Source organism: Vombatus ursinus, unplaced genomic scaffold (assembly GCF_900497805.2).
Source record: "Vombatus ursinus unplaced genomic scaffold, bare-nosed wombat genome assembly UNPS02009173.1, whole genome shotgun sequence".
In the NCBI taxonomy this organism is placed as follows: Eukaryota; Metazoa; Chordata; class Mammalia; order Diprotodontia; family Vombatidae; genus Vombatus; species Vombatus ursinus.
Window position 1 is genome coordinate 9,956,914 of NW_020948951.1, and position 18,867 is coordinate 9,975,780.

At 39.1% G+C, this 18,867-nt stretch overlaps 2 protein-coding genes across 2 annotated transcripts in view; one reads left to right on the top strand and one right to left on the bottom strand.

Annotated features, from left to right (window-relative positions):
* The window catches only part of SUGP1 (SURP and G-patch domain containing 1), a 47,569-nt gene extending 46,767 nt beyond the window's left edge, over positions 1 to 802 (bottom strand). Inside the window, exon 1 of the mRNA XM_027850816.1 lies at positions 586 to 802. Coding sequence (XP_027706617.1) covers positions 586 to 607 — 22 coding nt within the window. The 5' untranslated portion in view covers positions 608 to 802. The remainder of the gene's footprint in view (positions 1 to 585) is intronic.
* Positions 803 to 1,070: 268 nt separating this feature from the next.
* On the top strand, positions 1,071 to 1,439 carry MAU2 (MAU2 sister chromatid cohesion factor). The gene has a single exon (XM_027851312.1). It carries the CDS (start codon positions 1,071 to 1,073, stop codon positions 1,437 to 1,439), a length of 369 nt encoding a protein of 122 aa, XP_027707113.1.
* Positions 1,440 to 18,867: the final 17,428 nt, after the last annotated feature.

Sequence of the window (18,867 nt, forward strand, 5' to 3'; positions counted from 1 at the left end):
AATGATTTAAACAGCACTCTTGTACCAGGCGCTCCGGCCTTCTAGGAGGTTACTCTCTTCTGGGGACAGGGAGAACACCACAAGTAGAGAGACAGGTAAACACGGGATGAGTTAGGGAGGGGGAGGGTAAAAAGGAGAAGAGGAGCGAGCACTATTTACAATAGAACTCGGAAAAGCTTCCCGCAGGAGCTGACACCGGTGGCCGCTTCCAGCTGGACTCGCCGGAGCCCCGGCAGGCCCGCCGCTAGTCAGGTTAGCGGGGCAGGATTTCCTGACAAGCTCCAGGTGCAGAGGCTGCCCCGCCGGGCCCCGAGGCGCCGGACACGAGGCCTGGGAGGGTGCGGGGCTAAGAGCGGCCACAGCAGGCCTCGCCGCCGCCGCCCCCAGGGCCGCCCCCGGCCGGCTTCGACCCGCCCCCGCCGACCCGGGGCTTGGGGGTGGAGGGCTCCCCGAGGGAGGACTCCGAGCTCCCAGCTCCAGCGACGCGGTGGCAAGGCCGGAGGCTCCGCGGGCTGGGCCGGCCTACGCTGCGCCTCTAGAGGGAAGCGGAGCCTCGCGGAGGGGAACGAAGAAGGAGGCTGTTACCTGCAACATCTCGACTGTCCATCTTGAGGTCCTCAATCCCACAGTGCACCGCGCCCCACGTAGGGGCGGGCGGGGATGTCTGTGTGTGCGTGGAGAGGCTTAGGAGGAGGACGGGAGAGTGGTGAGGGGGGAATGCTATACTGCGCACAGCCTTCTGGGATGTGTAGTCCGTGCCTCTAGGACCCCTCCCGGACGTCACTATAAAAGAGTCCTTAAAGAGGTGGCCTCATTCTGACCTTAGGACTGTTTCTGACTCGTCCTCTGTGGGACGGAAAACTTTGTGGTTGCTCTGCAAGCACCCCTTATCGATCGCGCTCTCATCCTGTGGCAGCCTACAACTCCCATGAGGAGCCGCGCGCGCGAGGGAGTTAGGGAGGAATGCTCACGAACGCGTCATCAAGTTATCACGAGAACCGCCGCGGCTTCCGTCCGGCGCCCCCTCCCCCAACCTAGTTCGGCGGCCGGTTGTTGTTGTGCGTTCCAAGATGGCGGCTCAAGCGGCCCAAGCGGCCCAGGCCGAGGCGTCGGAGTCCTGGTACCTGGCGCTGCTGGGCTTTGCCGAGCACTTCCGCACGTCCAGCCCGCCCAAGATCCGACTCTGCGTGCACTGCCTGCAGGCCGTGTTTCCCTTCAAGCCTCCGCAGCGCATCGAGGCCCGCACGCACCTGCAGCTGGGCTCGGTGCTCTACCACCACACCAAGAACAGCGAACTGGCCCGCAGTCACCTCGAGAAGGCGGTGAGGAAAGGCCCAGGGATCGCGGCGCGGCGGGCGAAGAGGGGCTGCAGCCGTGCCGCCGCCGCCGCCGCCGCCGCGGCCCCGACGCAAAGGGCCTCACAGCTAGGCCAAGCCTAGGGGGAGGGGGGGGGCCGGAGAAAAGGTCTGAGATGAGGTGACAGGTAGGAGGCAGCTTATGGCTGGGGTGACAAGAGGAGGACCCCCATGCCGAGGTTAGGGGAGGAAGATCACCTCAGATTGAGGTGTTAGGAGGACAGAAAGAGGGGACTCTCGGACTGGTGTTACGAGAGGCAGAGAGCTCTGGCTGAGGTGACAGGAGGGGGGGACCTGGGGGGGTGAAGTGATGGAAGGAGGGGAGGCCGTGTGATAGAGGAGAGGTGACAGAAAGGGAAGGACCTTTGGGCTGAGGTGACAAGAGGGAGGACCCCTGGGTTGAGGTGATAGAAAGGGGTTACCTCGGGCTGAGGTGACAGAAAGGGAGGGACCCCCCCCAGGCTGAAGTGATGGAAGCAGGGGAGACTGGGCTGAAGTGACAGAAAGGGAAGGAACCCTGAGTTGAGGTGACAGTATGGGGTCCCCCAGGCTGAGGTGATGGGAGGAGGGAAGCCTGGGCTGAGATGGGGGGGGGACCTCCAGTCTCAGGTGACTGAAGGGGGAGACCCTCAGGCTGAGGTGACAGATAGGGAAGACCCCAAGATTGAGGTGAGGAGAAGAGAGTAGACTAAGGTGAGGTGATAGCAAAGGGGGAAGCCTAAGTTGAAGTAACGGGAGGGGGAGAGCCTGGGCTAAGGTGACAAAAAAGGGAGGACCCGGGGCTGTGGAGATACAAGGAGGGGAGCAAGGTTGAAGTAACAGGAGGGGGAAAGCCCAGGCTGTGACAGGAGGGGAGACCCCAAGGCTAAGGTGATAGAAAAGAGGAGGACCCACAGGCTGAGGTGGTGGGAAAAAGGGAGGCATAGTTAAGGTGACAGGAAGGAGGCAGAATGGGGTGTCAGGAAAGGACAGACCAGAATGAGGATAGGAGCGAGAGAAATGGGACAGGAGGGATCAGAGATGAGGTGACAGGAGGAGCAGAGGCTGAGTTTGAGGTGATGGGGGTTACAGGATGGCCTGGACTGGCTGGAGTACGTGACTGGAGAAGGAAGACCTGGGAGGGAGGCAATGACTTTTCAAATGGCTGTCCTAGTTGTGAGTGTTGATTCACTTTTTAACTTAAGAGTATTTTCCTTTCCTTCTTGCTTTATCACAGTCTAGTTTTGAAAAGTAGCTGGTATGGTGGTCATTGCCCTGTGTTTAGTATTATCATAGTTGTAAAGTTGTTTCTAATAACGGTAACACTGTACTACATCAGAGTAGAGAGTTTACCCCCAGACTGGTTACTTAAATCTTACTTGCTACTATACTAAATCCTGACTTGGTACTGTATGCAAAATAAAGATACTAGTTTAATATTGGTTAAACAAAGGAAGGTTTTTGTGTACTGTTTTGTGTACATAAGATTTTGTTTGGTTTTAACTTGAATTTACATAGCAGTATATAATTTACAAAGGACTTTCCTCACCACAACTCTAAGGAAGATAGTACAGTTAATTGTCTCATTTTACAGATTTGTAAACTGAGGGTCAAAGAGTTCAAAATGGCCTATTCATATGAGTGATTTACCTGAGATTATAACCTGGGTTCTTCTATTTCTGCTATACCTCACTGCTACAGGTGGTGGTAATAAATAGATCCTCTTTCAAGAGAAGGCCAAACGTTTCTGGAAAACATTATTCTTATAATGACATTGATGATCACTGGGCACCTTGGTACACTGGAAAGAGCACTGGCTCAGGAATGAGAGAACATAGGTTCAAACCGTGCCTCAGGTTTACTACCTGTGAGATTTGGGGCAAATCACTTAACCTCACTGGGCCTCAGTTTCCTCATCTGTAAAAAGAGGGGGTTGGATTAAATGACTTCCGAGGCCTTTCCTAGCTTTAATCTATAATCTTAAGTGTTAACTACAAGGAATGAATGTTTCTAGTTGGTGATTGGTAGTACTTTGCCACAAACTATGTCCAGTTCAAATGTATCTTAATCACAGTTTACATTAATAAAGTGCTTTAATAATAATAACTGACACCAAGTATTTTATGGCTTGAAAGTATCTGCATGACCTTGGGCAAATTATTTTGGACTATGTGGCCCCCAAGTTCAAAACAGCCTTCCTTCTATTATCCTAAGAAATCTGTGAGAACCAGTCTCCCTCCACTGATTACCCTCATGTATATGTATTCCATGTATGCTCCCCACTCCAAGTAGAATATAAGATCCTAGAGGTCAGGGACCATTTTTTTTTTTTGTATTGACAGTACCTAGCACAATTCCTTGCACGTTGAATTCAGTAGTTTAGCAGATGTTTAAAAAGAGTCCAAAACACTGTGGTAGGTGCTGGGGATAGAGAAATATCCCTGCCCTCGAGGACTTTATATTCTACTAATGTATAGACAGATGAAGAATTGCAAAATGTATACAAACTTAGACAAAGTAAGTTGATGGAGAGAGTAGTAAATGTAGCCTAACCCAATATATTTGCTAAGATGAGAAAAAGAAATCAATTAATAATCTTGCCGCAGTCCACATGAGAAGAGCATATATGTGTTTTCATGGTAGAGAATAAACCAGTCTTTAAAAATGTCTTCCTGCTACACTTCAGAAAATAGATCAGATTCCAGAGTACTTGCTTTAATTAGATTCTGTATTTCCTTGAATTTTGTATGAACTTTATTAGTAAATCCCCAGTGATGGTAACTGTAACTACAGCTTACGAATAAGCTGCTCAAGAGCCAGTGTTCTATCCACATAGTAGGTGCTTAATAAATGTTATTTGAGGTAGGTGGTTCCAGTGATGAGAAAATCAAGGTTTACAGAGCTGAAATGTATTTGCCTAATATCAGTAAGTTTCAGAGGCAGTAACCAAACCCAGTTAATGAGCAGGATAAATTATAAGCCATTCATATGCTTGAGAGTAGCTATCATGTCCTGCCTTCATCTTATCTTCTTCAGGCTGAACTTCTTTCAGCCAGTCTTTTTTTGGGGGTGGGGGGTGGGGCAAGGCAGTTGGGGTTAAGTGACTTGCCCAGGGTCACACAGCTAGTAAGTATTAAGTGTCTGAGGTGGGATTTGAACTCAGGTCCTCCTGGCTCCAGAGCTGGTGCTCTGTCTACTGCCCAACCAATCTTCATTTGATATAGACTCAAGGCCTGTCAAGACTCTTTACTGCTCTTCTTTGGACTATCTCCAATTTATTAACATCCTTCCTAAACTGTGGTACCCAGAACTATACACAATACTCCAGGCTAGGTATGATCTGACCAGAGCAGAGCACAAAGGGGCTATCACTTTCTTATTCCAGATTTAGTATTCTATCCACTGTACCACAATGAGTTTTTTTCATGATGCTTCTGCACCTAAGTCAATTCTATTTTTAGTATCTCTGGTTATTATTTTCACTCTTTTACTTTTCCTGCTCAGATGTCTCCATAAGTCCCCATAAGCCTCCCCATAAGTAATTTTGTTTCTTATAATTTTCCTGTGTCATTTTTTTATATTGATATTTTCCATCTGTTTAATCATATTAGCCAGGTTTAAGTTATGATGGAATATAGTAGTTACTGTAATTGTTCAGTTGAGTTTCAGAACTTTTAAAAAATCTTTATGGGGAGGGAGAGAAATTTGTTACATGTTGTAGGGTTCTTGTCAAAACAGTCCTGGGTGCTTTCCTCCTTCCTTGGTCACTTTCTTGAAGTTGAAACTGTGATACTGGTGTATCATATAAGTGTGATATAATGCTTTTAATCAATTCTACCTAATCTAATTCTAGATTTAAAACTTAGCTAACACCTGTATCTGCCTAATTGTTGGGCTTTTTTCCCAGCTTTCTTTGGATCCTCAAAGCAAATACATTTCATAAGAGGAGACTTACATCTCATGACTTTTTTTGCCTGGTTTCATTATTTGTTATTTTGACAATTAGTTGGCAGTATTATCTAAATTCTTAGCATCATATGGTGTTTCTGGGTAAATATTTCATGAATTTAAGGTGTGTGCTGTATTATTCATAAGTTATTTGGTGATTTAAATGTAAACTATTATTGCTGATTCAGCCTGAGTGTGCGTGCGCGCGCATAACAAAACACAGAAGTATGTTTGAAAGAATGGCTCATTTGACTGTGGAATTCATTATCAGGAATACAAGAATAGTTCAATATTAGGAAAACATAATCATGTCAGCTTAATTTACAGAATTAGAGACTGTGAGTTAGAGAGGACCTCAGAGACCAACAAATCCAACCTGTACCTAGACAGTAATCTGCTTTAAAACATATACAACAGTCATCTAGCCCTTGTTTAAAGATTTCCAGTGACAGAGAACATACTACCTACCATTGTGCTTTTTAATAGCTTTAGAGGTGTTAGTCCTCCCTGAACACCCCATATATCCCAAAAAGAGACTTGGAGCTCCACAGGCACAGCTGGGATTCAAACCCAGGATCTCCTCTTTACTAGACAGGCATTTTAAGCAACTAAGCCTTTTGAGAGCTGCTCATCCACGTTTGGTTTCCACCTTCACCCAACTCTCACCTGTGGTTCAAAGAAACTGTAGCATACACAGTGGGTACACCTCAGTAAAACCATCTTGGTAGGTGGGTTAACCCAGGTTGAGAATAATTGACAGGCCTCCAACAGCTTGGTTGAGTTAGAGGGGTGTCTACCCCAAGTGTGTGAAGACTTCCCTTGGTGGAATAAGCAGATGAGGGCACTTTGTTTCAGCGGCCATGAAAGTGGCCGAAGCAGGTGCTGTGGAGTGCTTAGAGCTTGAACAGATGTTGAAGATGTCAAGGTCATCCACTGCATCCACTGGGCCATCTCTAGTCATCCTGATTTTTGTCTTGCCACTAGACTTCAATGACTGTGAAATAGAGAGTGAGGCTGATGACTTTGTGCAACTCTGTCTCACTTAAATCCAGTTCAGGTGCAAGTCAAGATACCACCCTGCGATGTCATTGGTCCTCTTAAAAAACAAAGGATGAACAACAACTTTGTTAGGAGATTTTTCCTTATATGAGGCCTTAGTTTACCTTTTTGTAGTTATGTTTTCTGGGATCAAGCAAAACAAATCTAATTCTTCTTCCCCATGACAACCATTTAAATGCTTAAAGAGAGCTTTCATGTCTTCTCTTTAATGAATACTTTATAGTTCCTTCAAATGGATCTTATATGACAAGAACTAAAGATCTTTCACCATTCTATTTGCCATCTTCTGTATTTAGCCCAACTTATCAATGTTCTTGCTAAACTATAGCGCTCAAAATTGAACAAAATACTTCAGAGGCAGTCTGACCAGGGTAGAGTACAAAGAGTCATGTCCCTATTCTTGGATACTGTACCTCTCTGAATTCAGCCTAAGATCACAGCTTTCCCAGTTGTAATATCACACTGTTGACTCATTGAGTTTACAGTCTACTAACACTTCCAGATGTTTTTCCAACAATTGTTCATCTAGACTTCATCCATCTTAAACTTGTGAAATTGATTTTTTTAAACTTCAATGCAAAACTTTACATTTATCCCTATTAAAAGTTTCATGTTATATGACGGCCCAGTATTCTAGCCTGTCAAGGTCTTTTTGAGTAGTGTCTTCCACTTTATTAGCCATCCTTCTCATCTTTGTGTCATCTGTAAATCTGATAAGTATACTGTCCGTGCCTTTACCCAAATCACTGATTAAAATGTTAAACTGCACTGGGCCAAAAATACCCAAAGGATTGGGTACTCTACTGGAAATCACCTTAAAAGTAACATCAGATTATCAACTCTTTGAGTCAAACCATTTAACCAGTTCTGAATACACCTAATTATATTGTTGCCTAGCCTATCTTCTGTCTCCAACTTTTCCACAGGGTTACTCCGAGAAACTGTGTCAAATACTTCGCAAAAATCTAGGTAAATTATACCTATGATATTCCATGGTCTACCAATCTAGTAACTCCATTAAAAGACCTGTTTTTAATGTAGACATGCTGATTCTTTATAATCAGTGCTTCCTTTTCTAGGTGTTCACTAACCATTTCATTAATAAAAACATTCTAAAATTTTCCTAGGAATCCAAGTCAAACTCACCATTCTGTAATTTCTATTCTCACTCTTTCCTGAAATTTGAGGCATTTGCCTTTCTACCATCATATTGTACTTTTCTTGTCCTCCATGATATTTTAAGGGTCTCTGGCAGTGGCTTACCCATCATACCAACTGGATCTTCCAGGACCTAAGATGTAGTATGCGTGGGTCAGATGACTTAAACATAACATGGGCATCTAGGAACTCTTGTAGTGGCTTGGGGAGCCACTCAGTGTTGAATATCAGCTTCTCAATGTGGTTTTTGTTTTGTCCTTTCCAGTACAAAGATCATTCTTCTTGATAGAGAAAGCAGAAACAAAAATTATCATTAATTCCTCCAGTCCAGTCAGCAGCCCTTGATGTTCTTTGAACTTCTTTTCTCCAGTATAGCTAAAGAAAGAAAACCATTTTGTTATCTTTAGATTTCCATGTCAGCTTCATTTCATTCTGATCCTAACAATATTCTTCTATACTAGACTTTTATTTTTAACCTCTGATACATATACTTGCCTCCATCTTCTCTACATGACTTCAAGAAAAAATTTTAGTTGCTTGGTGAATCCCTTGTATGCATCCAAATCATTCTTACCAACCTTTGTTAGGTCCATAACATTCCTGGCCAGGAGCCTGTCATTTCTATATTTTAAGCCATTGTCGAGAAATTCATAACTCATTTTCCGACAATCAACAAAGATTTATTATATGCTAGATACTGTGCTGGGGACAAAAAGACAAAGATGAAATAGTCCCTGCCCTCAAGGAGCTGACATTCTATCAGTGAAACAATATACATAAATATATACAAGGTACATTTTTAGAGAGGAGGGCATTAGCAGGTGGGAGAATGAAGAAAGGTTTTTGATGAAGATAGCATCTTTGTAAGTACTTGTCCACTTCCTGATACTGAAGATAACACTGTCCCTACCTGCTAGGGATATACAGTTTACTTAAAGGATTAAGGCCCATACCATAGAAAATTCTAATACCAGGTAATGCAATAAGGCCTAAGGAAGAATGCATAATGGTGTAGGAAAATTTAAAAAGGGAGAAAACACTTTCAGCCAGGAAGTTAAAGGAAGGTTTCATAGAAGAGGTGATGTCTAATCTATGACTTGAAGGCTAAGAATATTTTTGAAATATATGTTGGGACTATGTTATTTAATGTTTTAAAAGCTAAACATATGGGGGCAGCTAGGTGGTGCAGTAGATAGAGCAACGCCCCTGGAGTCAGGAGGATCTGAGTTTAAATCCAGCCTTCGACACATAACATTCACTAGCTGTGTGACTCTGGGCAAGTCACTTAACCCCAATTGCCCTCACTAAAAAAAAAAAAAAAAAAAAAAGGCTGAACATAGGAATTTGTATTTTACCTTAGAGGCAATAGGAAGCCACTGAAGTTGATTGAGTAGGAGAGCCTTGTGATTAAATCTGGGCTTAAGGAAAATTACTTTGGTAGCAGTTTGTAGGATGAACTAGAGTGGAGAGACTGGAGGCAAGGAAATCATTTAAGATGCTGTTGCAGTAGCATAGGCAAGAAGTGATAAGTTCCTGAACACATCAGTTACCTGAAGTGGTAGCTCTATGACTAGAGAGAAGGAGCTAGGATGTGAGAGATGTTACAAGGGTTCAAACAGTAAGATCTGGCAACTGACTAGATATATGGGGTGAAGGGGTAGTGAGGAGTTCAGGATAATGTCAATATTGCAGCCCTGAGAGACTTGAAAGATGATAGTTCTTTGACAAAAACAGAGAAGTTTAGAGGAGAGGAAGGTTTGAAAGGAAAAGATAATTAATTTTGTTTTGGATATGTTGACTTTGAAATGTCTCCAGGACCTCCATTTTTAAATGTCCAATAGGCAGTAGGTGGGACTGAAGCTCAGGAAACATGTTTATATTTTTAGATGTGCTTTCAGATATATGTGTGTATAGATATAGATATATACATACATATACGTATATGATGGTCATCTGCATAAAGGTGGATATGGGTATGTCCTTCATATTGTTGTAAATGGTCTTCATGAGTTACCTTGTCTCAAAAAATCATAATAATCTGGTGGCCAATCTTCTGATTAACTTTTCTTAGCTACATTGGCCCATTGTGGCATATCTGTCTATCTATAGATATAGATATGTAATATATGCATGTGTATACCCATTGCCTGATAAAATATCAGTAAACATTTATTAAGTTTCTGTGTGCCAGGCACTGTGCTAGGTGCTGGAAATTGTTGGTTAGTCATTTTTTCACTAGTGTCCAACTCTTCATGACCCCTTTTTGGGGTTTTCTTGGCAAAGATACTGGAGTAGTTTGTCATTTCCTTCTCCAACTCATTTTATAGATGAGGAGACTGAGGCAAATAGGATTGAGTGATTTCCCCAGGGTCGCACAGCCAGAAGTATGTGAGGCAGGATTTGAACTCAGGACCTTCCGATTCCAGGCCCAGCATGCTATCCACTGTGCCACCTAGATACCCCAAGCACTGGGAATACAAATACCAAAAAATAAAAAAAAGACAGTCTCTGCCCAAAAGGAGCATACAGTGTAATGGAGAAGACAAAACACAAAAAGAAGGTGAACACATTGGAGAAGGGGACCCAACGTAAGGGCATGGTGGTGAAGTCAATCAGAGAAGTCTCAAAGTAGTGCGGCCAGGTAAGAAATAAGGATCTGTTACTATCCTTTTCCAATAGAATATGAGCTCTTTAAGATCTAAGATTGCTTCATTTTTGTCTTTGTATTTCTAGTACCTAGCATAGTGTCTGGCAAAATACTGAGTGCTTAATAAGTACTAATTGACTGATTAATTGAACATTACCCTCTCTGGCTTATGTTATCTATCCCAGCAACCTGTTCCTTTTTCCTGAGTTTTAAAAATTCAGTTTCATTTGCATTTAATAATCTGTGCCTAAAACCTTTTTGGCATCCCTTTCTTCAACTTGAATTATGTTCTTTATTTTTCTTTCATAGATTCTTCTAGCTATATTTGTATAGGAAATAGAACATTTTATAAATCTAAATTATTTTGCTGCTATTAAGAATCTACATATTTCTTGCTGATATTAAGAATCTACATACTTCTACATGGTTTCTAAGCCCAAGGATTCTTAATAAAGTCTCTTAATGGTGTACTTAAATACATTATTCATGAGATGCACTCTTTTCTCAGCTTTAACAGTCTTAAGCTTCATTTGTTTTGATATACCTTATTCAGAGTTTACTTTCACCAGTAAATGTAACTATCTGGAACATGACTACAGACTCATAAAATAGCCCCCAAAAAAAGTTGCCTAAGTATATGGCAGTGCGTCAAAAGAACATGCAATTCATTCATGTTATTCATTGGAGAGCTACTTAAATATCTGAGTGAGGACATAAGTCCTTAATTAGCATGGTGTAGTGGAAAGAACATTAGGCTTAGTCAGGAGAGTTTCAGATTCCATCACAGACACAATAGTTATGGGAAAGTCATTTAATCCTCTAACAATCCAGTGTTGTAGTTTAATAAGTATTATTTTCCCATTTGACAAATGAGAAAATTGAGGCTCAGCAGAGGTTAAATGAGGTAAAATATGTGCAGCACGAGCATTATATAAATGCCAGGTATTATTAAGCCTTATTAACTCTGGATTTAGGTAATCACATTATATATGTGTGTATGTAAAATATATTAATGTATGTTATATATTAATCAGCAGATCAGTGTTTATTCCCCAGTTCTGCCACCTGAAGTTGTGTGACCTTTAATCTCCCTGAGTTCCCATATCTATAAATGAAAAATTAGACAGATAACACCTGCCTAGCTCAACTCACAAGGTGGTTGTAACAAATGAAATAAAGTGCATAAAGCATTTTGTCATAAGTATTCTAGAAGTATACATGACTACTATTATTATCTGATTTCCCAGCTGACAGCATTCAAAAGCAGGAAATTAAGGTATGAGGATAAGGAGACGGGTACTACTAGGGGTTCATACACTAACACCAGTAAGAAATGGCAGCAGACAATGAAAGCAGGGATAGAAAAACTATGCAAAACAGACTTCCAGAAACCCTATCTGGTACCATTTAAGTGTAGGGGCAGATAACACTCTACTTTAACATATCTTGATAGCATTTCTAAATTATTATAGCAGAATTCAGTCTTTGTTATTCATAAAGACCTTAAGTCATGAAAAAAGTTGTCATTTGATATATGTATGAGAAGGCAGAGAATTATGAAATGTATTTTTAAAAGTTTTTTTAGTCTTGCCTTTGAAAGGGATGAGCTTCAATTTTCTGGAAGTTTCATTTATATGAAACACTTCATTATCCAACAAGGAATGATAAATGAAATATTGCTATAATTTACTTTGATGGAGCCATGATTTCATTGGCATGGGTACTCTCATACTTTCTTCTCCATGCCCTTCCATAAATCCTTCATAGTGGATCTAGCTCTTCTGCTAATGGAACATGACTACAGACTCATCAAATAGCCCCCAAAAAAAGTTGCCTAAGTATATGGCAGTGCATCAAAAGAATATGCAATTCATTCATGTTATTCATTGGAGAGCTAATGGTCTTCTAATATCTTGGAAATATGAGTGTACTAGTTGTGCTATCCATTCTTGCTACACTTTTTTCTTCTCTTTTTCTGCTCACTCATGTCCTTAATATAATATCTTTTATCTTTTACTACGCTCTTATTTTCTAATCATTACCTACAAAATGTAGCCACTAATTATGCCTACTGTGTCTTTCAGTTTTTTGGTTTTTTGGGTTTTTTTTGTCATTTTTATTCTTCTGAGGTCAAGGTAGTCCATGATCTCTAATTAAATAGAATTATTGGGAGAATATCAGTATTAAAATATAATGTTTTTTCAGCAGGAAGTAGCTTGGGATTGTTAAAATTTTCTCAAAGGCAATCCAACCTGATCTTGCCTCACACTCAGTTCTGGACCTAGTTCATTATCCAGAACACTTGTCTATAATACATATTTTGAGAAACTGTCTTAGTGGGCCCTCCATACAGATGTAATTCATTGTCTGGCACATAGTAGGCACTTAATAAATGTTTATTGGATTGGATTTATTCACTTTGTTTTTCCGATATAAATGGCTAGGCCATTCTCTTCATGGAATCAAAGAATTAGAAAGGACCTCAGAAACCATCTAATTCGATCCATACCTGAACAAAGTTTTCCTCTAAAATATAACGAATAAGTGGTCATCAAACTTTTGCTTGAAGTCCTCCAATATAGAAGCACCTATTCCCTTATGAGGCAACCAATTCCACCTTCGGACAGTTCTAATTGTTTTCCTTACTTCAAGCTGAAATTTGCTTCTGCAACTTACACATGGTTGTAACTCTTATAACATGGACGGAACTCTTGGTTCAGTCTTCTAGGTCCAAGCAAAATAAATCTAATCTCTAGAGCATCCACTTAACTGTTCTTTTGTACTTGAAAATAGCTATCTATCATGTCCTTCCTGAGTTTCTCTTTCTCCTTGCTAAACATCTCCAGTTCCTTTAATTGATCCTCATACGGCAATCTGTCATAGCATTTTATGTAATTAGTATTATGTATAGGAGGGGCAACTGGCACAGTGGATAGAGCACCAGTCCTGGAGTCAGGATGACCTGAGTTCAAATCTAGCCTCCGACACATAACACTAGCTGCGTGACTCTGACCAAGTCACTTAACCCCAATTGCCTCAAGTTTGCCCCCCCCCCCCAAAATTTATATATTATGTATGGTAAATACTTTATTTTGCTAACCTGAGTCAAAAGCTTTTTTAAAAAAAATTGATAAATAATAGATACAGTGGGATTTTATGTTCTGTATATCTCTCAATTGTGTAACCATAAAGATGTGATCTGCTGTAGGAAAAGCAAAAGTCTACCTGTTCCTTTCTCACAAGGATGTGCTTGTGATACAGATCCATTTCCATGTGAATAAAGGTGGATATGATTACCAGAAATTGTCAGTAATCATTGAAAAAACATAGAGGTTGAGGTTCTCCAGGCCTAGAGAAAGGCAAATGTCCCAGTTTCCAACAACAACAAAAAGATAATAGAATTTTCAAACTGTAAGTCAATGAGTTTGGCTTGGATTCCTGGGAAAATTCTACAGAATATTATTTTTCTTAATGAGGTAGGTTTGGGGTTTTTTAATTTGTTTTTCCCTTTAATTTAAAAGGTAATAAAGATTGGGTCTCCCTACCTTACCTAGGCTAGAAGTACAATGGCTACTGGCAGGCCTGAGCCCACTGTTGATCATTCCCAGGAGTTCACCATGTTGATGCCAGACTTATTGAGTATACTCAGTCAGCTCATCTCAGAACTGAAGTTTATGCAATGCACCACTGTCAGCCTTCTCTGGTAGTAGTGATTGCAGGTGTGTGTGCCACCATACGTGGTAATAAAGTTAAATTAAAGGAATGTTTAGGGGCAGCTAGGTGGAGCAGTGGATAGAGCTCCAGCCTTGGAATCAGGAAGACCTGAGTTCAAATCCGGCCTCAGACACTTGACACTTATTGTGTGCTGGGCAAGTCACTTTGCAAAAAACAAACAAACAAAAAGGGAATGTTTGTAAGTATTTAGTTAGGGAAATGGTGTCCTTGAGAAAAGTTTACACCAAGTTAACCTCATTCTTTATAAAATAATATTACTAGACAGATTAGGGAATGCCATGGTCATAATATACTTGGATTTTAACAGTCTTTTATGTTTTCTTTTTAGGCAGTATGAAGAATTATAGCTAGGTGATAGTAGGTGAATATAGTGGATTTAGAACTGGCTGAGTGAATGGACCTGAAGGATTTATTGTGAAGAGGGGTTTAAAAGGAAAAAGAAAGGAAAAGAACCTGCAAATAGGCTCTGGGTTAGGGAAAGAGAAGAGAGACAAAGGAACAGAAGTAGACTGTATCAAACCTAGATCATTGGTGCTGAGCACACTCCTCAATCACCACCTTCTTTTTCTTTATAAAGAGGGAGCAGAAAACAAAGAAAGGGCAAAATATAAGAGAATAAGTTGGAGAGAAATGTACAGTTAACAATCATAACTGTGAGTGGGATAAATTCATCCATAAAATGAAAGAGAAAAGCCAACTGGATTAAAAAGCAAAATCCAATGATATTTTATTTACATTCAAATATTGACATATTTGAAACATAAAGATTCACACAGAGTTAAAATAAGAGACTAGAGAAAAAATCTGATGTGCTTCAGCTGAAGTAAAAAGACAGGGATAACAATCATCTATATGTCTTACATTAGACACAAGTCTACATGTTTCCCAGCTGTTCATGACCCCCATACAAAAACTGACTGTATTAGGGCATAAAAACCTCACAAATTCAGAGAAGCAGAAATACTAAATATATCCTTTATTGACCATAATTCAATGAAAATTTATATTCAATAAAAGGACATTGAAGAAGGGCTTCAACATGAATTAGAGACTAAATAACTTAATCCTAAATAATTCTTATGTCAAAGAACAAATCATAGTGAGGCAATATACTAAAACTACCAATGTAGTGCTTAGGGGAAAATGTATGTTTCTAAACACTTTTGTCAATAAAAAGGAGAAAAGAACAAATCAACTCATTGAGCTTACAGCAAAAAATACTAGAAAACCTACAAATTAAAACCCCTCAATTAGACATCAACATGGAAATCCTGAAAGTAAAAAATTAAAAGCAAAAGCAAAAATTAATTAAACATGGACCTGGGTTATTTGAGGAGCCATAAAAATATGTAAATCATTAGCTAATTTGATTTAATAAAAGAAAAAGGGAAAGCAGTTGGTGGTATCAAAAGTGAGGTGAATTTACAAGAAATAAAGGCAATTATTAAAACTGTTTTACTCAATTATATGCTAATAAAACAACCTAAGTGAATTGTATGAATACTTTAAAAAATATAAAATGCTTAAATTAACAGAATAAGGACTCAATCTAATCTCAAAAATAAATTAAACAAGCCATAAATGAACTCCCAAAGAAAAAAAACCCCAGGAGCAGATAGATTTACAAACTAATTCTATCAGACATTTAAAGAACAATTAATTCTATTTCTTTATAAGCTGTTGGAAAAAAAATAGGAAAAGAAAGGATCCTATCAAATTTTTTCTATGATATGAATATGATCTTGATACCTAAATCAGGACGAGTAAAAACAGAAAGAAAACGATAAACTAATACTCCTTTATAAATATTGATGCAAAGTTTTTAAAAATAAAATATTAAGAAGCAACATATCACAGAGAGCCACATACATTATGACTTTGTTGGATTTATACTAGGAGTTCAAGTTCAGACTGTGGAAAACTTCCAAAATAATTGACCATATTAAGAATAACAATAATAACAGAAATAATAGTTTTACCAATAGATGCAGAAAAAATATTTGACTCTAGATACAACATCCGTTCTTGTTAAAAACACTAGAAAGTAATAGAATAAATATATCTTTCCTTACTGTGATAAGTAGTATCTGAAACTAGGAGTAAGCATTTTATGTGTTGGAATAAACTAGAAGTTTTTCAGTAAGGTCAGGAATAAATCAATGATGTCTGTTATCACCATTACTGTTTGATATAGTTCTAGAAATGCAGGTTATTGTGATAAGACAAGAAAAAGAAGTTAAAGGAATAAATACAGTTAAAGAGCGTACAGAATCACTGTTTGCAAGTGATGTAATGATTTACTTCAAGAACCCTACAGTCAACTAAAAAATTAGTTGTAACAATCATTTCAGCAGAGTTGCAGAAAATAAGATAAATCCACATAAATCATAAACATTTTTATAAGTTAATAAAACTCAACAAAAAGAGAAGAATTTCAATTTTAAATAACTACAGAATGTATAAAATACTTGGAAGCCTACCTATCAAGACACACATAAGAACTATATGAATATAATTATAAAACACTCTTCACCAAGAAAGACATTTAATTGGAAAAATATTAGTGAGTGATTATGCTCAGCCAATGTAATAAAAAATGAAAATACTATCCAAATTAACTTATTTATTCAGTGCCATACCAATCAAATTATCAAAGGATTTCTTTATAAAGCCAGAAAAATAGCAGTCAGATCTCAAACTATACTGCAAAGCAGTAATCATTAAAATAAGTTGGTACTGGTTAAGAAATAGGTTAATTAGTGGAATAGATTAATTATACAGCCTTCAGATGCAAATGAACACAGTGGCCTAGTGTTTTGTAAATTTAAAAATCTGCTGTAAATCTAAAGAACTTACTACTAAAACTTCTGGGAAACTGGAAAGCAGTCTGGCTGAAAACAAGTATGAACCAACACCTCACTGTGTGTGATGAAGCAAGGAAGAAGTCACACTTCAGATCTCTGTGTTCAGGAAGAGTTCATGACCAAACAAAATATAAAGGGTCATATAAGTTTAAGTTAACAATTTTGATGTAAAATTTTCACACAAAGCCATTATAGCTAAAATTAAAAAGGAAACAAGTAACTGGGTAAAAAATTTTTGCAGCAAGTTTATATGATAAAAATCTAAGTCAGTTCCAAGACAAATATGGAATTGATTGAGATTTATAAAGAGAGTTCTTCCCCAATTAATAAATGGTTAAATGATATAAACGGGTAGTTTTCAGAAGAATCCAAGACATCAATAGCAATATGAAAAAATGCTCCAAATCGCTCCTAATCCGAGAAATACAAATTAAAGCAACTGTGAGGTTCCATCTCACACCCATCAAATTGGAAAAGTTGACAGAAAATTTTGGAAAATAACATGTTGCAGGGGCTCTGGGAAAATGGATACATTAATGTGGATCTGGTTGGTCCAGCCATCTGGAAAGCAGTTTGGAACTATGTCCAAAAAATTACTGAACCTTCAACCATAACTTCTTCCTTGTTCCCCACCCAGTGGAGGTTGAGTCAAGGAAAAAGAGGTCATGACACTGCCTTTTGGTGGCCTCCTCATTTTCCTTTTCTGTAAAATAGGAATAAAGCTTGTCCAGTCTATCTTGTCAAGTTGTGGGGATGGGGGTGGGGGTGAAGGAGTGCTTTGTAATCTATAAAGCCTAGAGAGAGAAAAAAAAAGTGTAGTTCTATAAGAAATGCACGGAACGTTTTTAGAGAATCCTGGGAAGATTAGTATGAACTGGGGCAGAGTGAAGTGATCATGACCAAGAAAACAATTTGTACAATAGTAACAACATTGTAAAGACAATTGTAAAAGACTTAGGAACTCTGATCAATGCAGTGACCAACCATGATTCCAGAAGATTCAGTGAAACTTGCCACCCACTTCCTGACAAACAGGTGATTGACTCAGGGTACAGATTGAGACATAATATTTTTTGGACATTTTGGACAAATACCAACCCAGGTATTTGTTTTTCTTGATTTATGCATTTCTTGGGGAGGGGTGAAAATAAGTTTTTGATAATTAAAAAAATAAATTGGAAAAAGGAAACTAAGAATAGTTCAGTATCAGTTTGGAGAGAAATTTGTAATAAAGGGCTGAAAGGGACTCATACTTGGTACATTTTTATTCATTTTGCAACATTTTTATCTGTAAAGAAGGAATAGATAATATACTTTCAGGTTACATGAGGCTTGTAAGGATAGGAAACATTGGCTAACAGAATCAGAATACAAAATAGCCCAACAGGGTAGAATGTTGGGCTGGATCTAATAAGCTTATTGAATAGGATTACATATAAATCTTATACTTGGCTTAAAAAATCAAGTTTTGCGAGTTTAAGGATGGGAGAGTTTAGACAACAGTTTGTGTGAAAAAGTAAGGATTTTTCATGGACTGTGTGTCAGCAGTATGAAATAGCAACAACACCAAAAACTAATTTAGTCTTAGACTACACTAAGAAAAAGAAGCACAGAGTCCAAAATAAGAGAGGAGAGAACTCACTTCTATTGTGTTCTGATGAAGGCAGGTCTGGCGTAGTGAAAGGGTTTTAGAGACCATGTAATACAAGTGTTGAAATAACTAGGGATGTTTAACCTGGACAAGAGAAAATTTGAGGGAGAGAGGGGAACATGATTGCTGGCTTCAAGTGTATGGCGGTCTATATTTCTGCAGTATTACTCCAGGCTTTCAAGGTATATGTTGACCTAATTTTTCTACATATTTTCTGTAAAGAATATTGATAAAGGGCAGTTATGTTTATAGTGATGTATAACTGCAAGGTGAGTTGTCAGTTACTCAACAAGCATTTATTAAGGACTTGTGTGACAGACATTGTGTTAAATTATGGAATTGAAAGGCAAAAATAGTCCTCAGTGTCACATTTGAGTATCCTCAAAGAGCTCACATTCTAATTGAGGAGATAACATGTAAATAACTAATTACACACAAGATATCTAGAGTAGGTGGGGAGGTAATATGGGA

Coding starts and splice junctions, on each gene's coding strand:
- MAU2 (XM_027851312.1), top strand. CDS start 1,071: ATGGCGGCTCAAGCGGCCCAAGCGGCCCAGGCCGAGGCGTCGGAGTCC.